Source organism: Gekko japonicus, unplaced genomic scaffold (genome assembly GCF_001447785.1).
Source record: "Gekko japonicus isolate JY-2015 unplaced genomic scaffold, Gekko_japonicus_V1.1 scaffold893, whole genome shotgun sequence".
NCBI classification, from domain to species: Eukaryota; Metazoa; Chordata; class Lepidosauria; order Squamata; family Gekkonidae; genus Gekko; species Gekko japonicus.
The window spans coordinates 610,534-618,680 of NW_015170302.1; the positions used below are offsets into that span (position 1 = coordinate 610,534).

The 8,147-nt window shown below is 50.1% G+C and overlaps 1 protein-coding gene across 1 annotated transcript in view; it reads right to left on the minus strand.

The window, feature by feature from the left end:
* TMEM52 (transmembrane protein 52) overlaps positions 1 to 5,228 on the minus strand; it is a 15,418-nt gene extending 10,190 nt beyond the window's left edge. Inside the window, exons 1-3 of the mRNA XM_015417947.1 lie at positions 5,057 to 5,228; positions 2,372 to 2,421; positions 366 to 410 (exon numbers count right to left, since the gene is read on the minus strand). Of these exons, the coding sequence (XP_015273433.1) occupies positions 366 to 410; positions 2,372 to 2,421; positions 5,057 to 5,125 (164 nt within the window). The 5' untranslated portion in view covers positions 5,126 to 5,228. The remainder of the gene's footprint in view (positions 1 to 365; positions 411 to 2,371; positions 2,422 to 5,056) is intronic.
* Between the last annotated feature and the right edge of the window lie 2,919 nt (positions 5,229 to 8,147).

Consider the following 8,147-nt stretch of genomic DNA (forward strand, 5'->3'; position numbering starts at 1 on the left):
GGAAGCGATTACAACCGTGGCACTCAGGATACCACCACTTGGGGACCTAGTGGCAGAATACAACTGTTTAAAGCTCTTTGCAACGGTTAGGGACGGAAGGCAGATGTTTGTCGTGTGAATGCCGGTAAGTACACCAATTCCAACCGGCACCTATACCGTTGCAAAGGCCCCGTCTGAACACACCCTCTCAGTCAAGAAAAACAGACGTGAGAATATTCTGACATGGGAAAGGTCATCGCTATTCCACCATGCTGGGCACACAGCCAGAAAGAAGGGGGTACCAGTGCCACAACAGACGATGCGCTTTCCTCAAAACACCATAAGGTGATGATTATAAAAGCACAATGAGAGAAAACCGAACTCACCAGACATACCACAAGCTGGTCCAGCTCCCGGTCTGCTGGGCACACCTGCCGAAGGAAAAGAAGGAAACAGTTAAAGGCCAAGACCGTTTGCCCGGACCTCTTTCCAAAGCGAACACTCCTAGGAATTTGTAACAAGCCTCCCAAAGAACAATCTCAGTTTCTCGTGATGGCTATAAAGACAAAGAAGCGGACGCGCCATTTTGGAAAGCTGAGCTTTACCTACGGCAACGATCCTTCAAAACGCAGCGTACAGAGACCTAACAGTGAAATTGGATTTCTTAAAAAATGGAATGGCAAGAAACTAAGCTATGTCTTTTCAAAATATCGGGAGTCTTTCTCCCACGTGGGAATACGCCAAACCCGCTCTCACTCGCCACCAAATTCATCTCCGTCAATTACATCAACTCTGCCCCAAATCACCGCTTGTGAATTATCTGATTCCCAGAATGGTTTCCTCTGCTAAATGGCAGTGTATCCTCAGCAGGGCTTTTTTTGTAGAGAAAGTCCAGCAGGAGCTCATTAGCATAATAGGCCACACCCAGCAGCAGAAACTCATTAGCATATTAGGCCACACCCCCTGACTGCACCACTCATTAGCATATTAGGCCACATTCCCATGTTACCAGAAGTGTGGTCATCCAGCCACACCCACCTTTTGCTTCTTAATCTGTTTACCTTGTTTGTGGTCAAAACCCAGGGCTTTTTTGGAGCAGGAACTCCTTTGCATGTTAGGCCACACACCCCTAATGTAGCCAATCCTAACGAGTTTCTGCTGTTGGGTGTGGCCTATTATGCTAATGAGTTCCTGCTGGGCGTGGCCAACTCAGGAGCCAGCCGGAACTCCGTTCCTGTGCGTTCCTGTCCAAAAATAGCCCTGATCCTCAGTGTACTGGTATCTTCCAAGACAGAAATATTTTTAGAAAAGAATTCCAAAAAGGGGGCTTTGATCCTGCTCACCAATGCTCCCTGTAAGCTGTAGAGTCCTGTGAGCAAAAATCCTACTTTGTGAGCCTCTGGCATAAAAGTTGCGAGCGAGCGATTTGGCTACTGCATAAATTAGTGTGCTCTGGAGCAATGCTTCCTCTAAGCTGTGGAGTCTTGTGAGCAGAAATTCTACTTTGTGAGCTAGTGGCATTAAAGTTGTGAGTGAGCGACTTGGCTAGCATAAATTAGACTGCTCTGGAGCCACCCTTCCTGAGCTAAGACAAAAATGTGTGAGCTAGAAGCTAAAAAACTGAGCTAGTTCACACTGACTCAGCTTAGAGGGAACACTGCTCTGGAGCCACCCTTCCTGAGTGAAGACAAAAATGAGTGAGCTGGAGGCTAAAAAACTGTGAGCTAGCTCACACTAACTCGGCTTAGAGGGAACACTGCTGCTCACCAGCAACATTTCAGTAATCCTTACACCAGCCTTACAAGGCAGGCCAATGCTGCCCCCACATTACAAATGGCAAGGGGCGGCTGAGGGAGCACAGCCTACCCAAAGTGCCAGCTGAATCCAGAAGTCCTGGTTAACCATTAACTAGTTAGGCTCCTAGCCATAAGCTCTATTGTGTTTTTACCCAGCCGGCTGCCAAAGTAGCTCAGGACAGAGTACATGGCTCCAAAAAAAATCCTAAATCGAATAAAGATCTTTGATTTACAAATCTGAAATATAAAGGTGTGTCCTTGTGAACAATGCTCCGTCTAAGCTGTGGAGTCTTGTGAACAAAAATTCTACTTTGTAAGCTACTGACATTAAAATTGTTGGCAAGCAATTTGGCTACTGCATATTAGTTTGCTCTGGAGCCATCCTTTCTGAGCCAAAATGTGTGAGCCAGAGGCTTAAAAACTGTGAGCTAACTCACACTGACTCGGCTTAGAGGGAACACTGCTTGTGAATGCCTCAATTAACTAATAGCATTTGCACAGTGCACTAATGCCTCATTCTCCTGCATCTGCGAACGAAGCATCAGCACACAGCTTTCAAAGGAGACGGATTTTTAAGCAGCTCGCTTCTTACTTACTCTTGGACGCTTTGGCCCTGACAGGGGATATTGGCAGCCGAAGGCATTACCTGGGGAAAGGAAACGGCAGCATTTAGTAAAGAACAGGGGGAGAGAAGCAGTAAAGTCTGAGCGCTGTAACAGACCGCCCACGCACCCATCTGTCACTTGCACGACACTGCCTAGTGGATCCGACCAAAGGTCCATTTAAGCACTCCATCTGCCAGCGGCTACACACCCCCTTGGACGTTCGCCAGTAGGACACAACAGAAATAAACCATCCCTCTACAGCAACTGAGATTTGAAGATATACTGCCTCTGAATATGGAGGTTCCATTTTTTCGGCCATCATGGCTAATAGGCCTCTTACAGAATTCCACACCCCTCTCCCCCCTCTGCTTAAAACTGAAGGCTGTTTTGTATCAGGTTGGGGAAGGCAGAACATTCACTGACAATCATTCTGGATGCGCGCCATCTATGCTGGATTGCAGAGTCCAATCCCTCAAGGCATTTTCATTCTTAAAACAAGAGAGCGAAGATCCAGAACCATTCATCACAGACTCGTCACGCCTTAACTGTTAAGTGATCCTGAGTCCACACCCTTGCTTTGAGAATGTAACAAACATCAGTAGGTGGAGTGTAAACTGCAGTGTGCTACTATGCCTAAAGGCAGCCAAGGAGTCAAATTTACATGCTCACAGCCAGCTCCCCAATGCAATAAGGAACTATTTATCACCTGCCACAGAAAGCATACCCCAAAATCCTATTAAAACCTGCACATTTTCCAAATCGATGCTTGTGGACCAGAGAGCCAGTTTGGCGTAGTGGTTAGGAGCGTAGACTGTCATTTGGAAGAACCAGGTTTGATTCCCCACTTCTCCACATGCAGCTGCTGGTGCGACCTTAGGTCAGTCACAAGTTCTCTCATCGTTGTTCTCCCAAGGGCAGTTCTTGAGAGAGCGATTGTAAGCCGCTCTGAGACTCCAAGTGAAGGGGGGGGGGTATAAAAACCAACTCAGGTTTTATCTCACCTCTCCTCCAAGGAGTTCAGGGGGCATTCAAGGGTTTCCCTGCCTCTGTTTTATCCACACAACCACCTTGCAAGGTGGGTTAGGTTGTGAGCATGCCACTGGTCCTTTATGGATGTGGAGACTAGAAGTCAGTTCTCTCCAGCGTAATTACGTCAGACAAACCACTACATCGCATCGACTTGCACACAATCAAATGCCAAAGGATTAATCTGCCCGCATACTGACTGCCCCCCCAACAATCTAGAAATGACGTTTCACCAAGATTTCATTGCAACCTTATAAGCAGTTTCTAACTGACACTTTACAATTAAGCCTTGTACTATGCTATTTAAGTGTTAAATGTTTGTATTTGTATGTTCACTGATGTTTTACAAAATAAAAATATGTTATTTATTTTAAAAAAAGATACTCCAGAGTCAATCTCTAGAGTACCTCCTGCATTGCTCCGTTACAGAGGATGCTGTCAAATATTTTGGTCCCAAAACAGCAACTCTGGATTCCAGTTGATTCATTCCCTTCATTTAGAGTGCCCTTTCTTTCATTGATAGTCAAGACACAGATTCCCAGAGACTTCAAACATCCTGGCTTGCTATTAAGGCACGATGCAGGATCATAGCCACCCAACACCCTCTGTGTATTATATGTCCCAAAAGTCTTTTCTTTTTTTAAATCCAGGAGCTGTTTCAAAAACAGAGAATCTTATGCAAAGTTACTCCAGTCTAAACCCAACGAAACCAAAGGAACAAATCTGCATAGGATTATATTGTTTGAAGTTGTAAATTGCCTGGAAATCTTCTATTAGGAGTTAGCACCATACAAACATAGCTAAAGAACACCCTGTTTCATAAAGGGGAGCGTTTTGCACAATTATAAACGAAAAGCAGCTCTCCTGTTGGCCAAGTAAGGAGATCAGTATTTGGACGGGAGACTAGTCGACCAAGGCAGTCCAGGGTCTCTGAGCAGAGGCAGGCAATGGCAAACCAAACCACCTGTCTACGGCTTGCCCTGACCAGTCCAGAACAGCCCAGGCTATCCCAGTCTTGGAAGCTAAGCAAGGTCAGCCCTGGTTAGTACTTGTTAGTACCCTGGATAGACCCCCCCCTCTCCAGGCAGTCCAAGGTCGCACTGCAGAGGCAGGCGACGGCCAACCAACTCTGCACCTCACTGGCTCTGAAAACACTGCAGGGTCGCCATAAGCTGTGACTTGACGGCCCCTTTCCAGCCCCAACCAGGGCGCCCCCAAAAGCCGCGCATCATCTTTTGCGCCCCCAGCCCCTTCATGGCCCGCCTCTCCGCCTGGAGGCTCGCCAAAGGACTCCCAAGAAGCATCCCGAAATCCCGCAGGAACTGCAGGGCGCATGACCCGACTGCAGCAGCGTCTCAGACAAAGGGTTGGGGTGGGTGGGAGAGGGAGACCGCAGGCGATACCCGCGCCGAGCTGGTCTTTTGGGCTGCTCGCTTGAGCGGACAAGCCCACTGGAAAGGAGCGTGGGGAAAACACCGACCATCACCAGACCCTTTGCAAAGGGCTGGCCAAAAACTGGGGAGGGAGAGCCCCCCCCCAAGCTACTCGCCAGAAGCCGGGGAGGGACGCCTCGGTCCCTTTCCTTCCGCAGCCCTCCCCATCGGGGGACCAGCCGCGGCGCCCTGCACAGACCAAGCCACGGCTACTCACTCGCAAGAGCGCCAGAAGCAGCAGCAGCAATCGGCAAGCCCCGCCGCCCCGGCTCTGGAAGGCAGCCATGAGGAGCGGGAGAAGGCGGCGCAGGATCTGGCGCGGATCCCGGGGATCCTCCCTCCGCGATCCCTTTGTCCGCCGCACTCCCCTCCTAAACCGCTCCTCTGCTCCGGCTGCGGCGTTTTAAGCGCCGCTCGGTCGGTTTCGCTGAGTAATTCTTCCCCGCGGAGCCCCGCCCCTTTCCCCGCCCCAAGCGCCCCTCCCACCCGCCGCTTCCCACGACTGCTCGGCTCCTCCGCCATTGAGGAAAAAAAGCAACAGCGTAAGGGGGCGGGGCTGATACCGGCGCCATCCTCAAAGGGCTTGGCCAGGGAACCTGGGAGGTCGGGTTGCCAGCTCTGGGTTGGGAAATTCCGGGAGATTTGGGGGATTTGGCCTGGAAAGGTGGGGTTTAAGGATGGGAGGTACTTCAGTGGGATATAACGCCATAGACTCTACCTTCCAAAGTGGCCGTTTTCTCTAGGGAAACTGATCTCTGTCGCCTGGAGCGCAGTTGTGATCCCAGAAGATCTCCAGCCATCACCTGGAGGTTGGCAACCATACTGGGAGGAGCGGTCGGATGGCCAGATCCAGGCTGGGAAGCTCCTGGAGATTTGGGGGTGGAGACTAGGAAGGACCGGGACCTCAATGGGGTACAGTGCCATAGAGTCCACCCTCCAAACACCTGGAGATTCAGGGGTGGAGCCTAAGGATGGTGGGATTCGGGGAGGGGGAGGGATTTTGATGGGATATAACAGAGCCCACCTTCCAAAGGGGCCATTTTCTCCATAGGAACTGATCTCTGTTGCCTGGAGATCCGTTGTGATCCCAGGAGAGCTCCAGTCACCACCTGGAGGTTGGCAACCCTAAAAGCACCCATTTTTTCTCCAGGGGAGCTGATGCCTGTAGTCTGGAGATGAGCTGTAATTCTGGATGGGTCCCCAGGTCCCACCTGGAGGTTGGCATCCCTTTCTCCCCTGGAGAAAATGGCCCATTTGGAAGGTGGACTGTATGGCATTATACCCCACTGAAGTCCCTCCTCCCCCTAAACCCCTCCCTCCCCACGGTCTACCACAAAATCTCCAGGAATTTCCCAGCCCGGAGCTAGGAACCCTGAACTGGATCACGCAGAGCGAATCGATATACAATCCGCAGAATAAGACATTCGATAAACAGCACAATAGGATTCAGGCTGCAGAAATCTGGAGCCAACCGGAAATCTTCATAGCACCGGCCCCAATACCAATCCTTGGGGGACCCCACTGCTTACTTCCCTCCATTGTGAGAGCCGCCCGTGGATTCCTGCTCTTTGCTGCCTGTCGTTTAACTAGTTTTTTAATCCATAAGAGAACCCGTCCTCTTATCCCGTGCCTGCTAAGAGCCACTCAGAACTCATCTCTAGGAGCAAAAGCCATTGATTAATCTTCCCGTATTCTGATCACTGGGGCCTTCAAGCAGCCTGCCTGAAATTGTGGCAATCCCCAGACAATCCAGACGATGCAGGAAAATCTCCTACGTCTGAGGAGGGAAATCCCTTCCTGATTCCCCTGGGTGACTACCGAGGCAGCGGAATGAACGCATCACGAGTTCTTTCACATATTTCTGTCATAAGACTCACAAGGACACAACAACATATGTGAAAACACAAAACAAAGGAATAAATATCTATGACCTGTACTCAAGTCCGTGATGGGTCTGGAATTAATTCGACCAGTTGGTTATTGTGCCGGGGGTGAGGGGTGGGGGGAGACTAGAGATGCAGTTCAAGCCGATTTGGAAGTAGCAGTGCCAGAGATGCATGCCCTAATAATGACACATGGTCATTCAGTGGCACTCTGCACACGTTCAGGTGCTGTTTCGTCTGTATTGCTTTATATGCTATGAAGCCGAGCGGATAACCAGGTTGGGCATAGAGGTGCAGAGGCCAAGCTGAGTTTGGGTCTCCAACGTTCCTGAGGTCAACCAACCAATTCAGTTCATCCTTGTCTACACAGTCCATTTTAGACAAAATGGGATCTTGGTGCACACCACGTCTTTTCTAACCATCTGGTCAAACTTCCAGTTTGATCTATTCATCAGTTTGGTGTAGTGGTTTGGAACATGGACTCTAATCTGAGAGAACCGGATTTGATTCCTCCACATGCAGTTGCAGGTGTGACCTTGGGTCAGTTACAAGTTCTTTCAGAGCTGTTCTCTCATGAGCAGTTATCTCAGCCCCACCCACCTCACAGGGTGTCTGTTGTGGGGAGGGAAAGGGAAAGGAGTTTGTAAGCTGCTCTGAGACTCCTTTGGGTAGTGAAGGGTAGGGTATAAAGCCAATCTCCTCCTCCTCCTTCTTCTTCATATCCCTTTCCCAGTACCTGTCAGGCCCCCAAATTTCTGCTGCTGCTTATAAAAAGCCACAGACCAAGGAAGCCAGGCAGGATTCAAGCATGGCGTAGCTGTTAAAAAGACTGACCTCCAAGTTAGGTCAAGTCCCTGGTTCGAATCTCACCTCTGACTAAGCGGCCTTATGTAAACCTCTCAACCTCAGCTCCAGGGATAGTGACACTGGACTACAGAGTTATTGTACGCCTCTTGGGCTCAGCTCCCTCCTTCCCCCAACCCTGCAGCAAAAAGGACAGTGGCGAGCTACATTACAGGGCTGTTGTATACCATTCAGCTGCCAAGCCCCCCCCCCCATTCTGCGTGATTCTGTCCTAGATAGCTCTCTAACCTGCGGTGGCTCAAGTGGTTAAGACGCTGAACTGCAGGCTGTGGAAGGTCAGTAGTTCAGCAGTTCGAGACCCGGGTGCCGCAAGATGGAGTGAGCTCCTGTCTCTAGTTCCAGCTCCTGCCAACCTAGCAGTTCGAAAGCAAGAAATTGCAAGTAGATAAATAGGGTCCACTTTGGTGGGAACGTAACAGCATTCCGTGCGCCTTTGTGTTTAGTCATGCCGGCCACATGGCTCTTCGGCTTGGAAACGGAGATGAGCACCGCAACCCTAGAGTCGGACTCGACTGGCTTTCAAGCAAGGGAACCTTTACCTTTACTTTTAGGGTTGCCAGC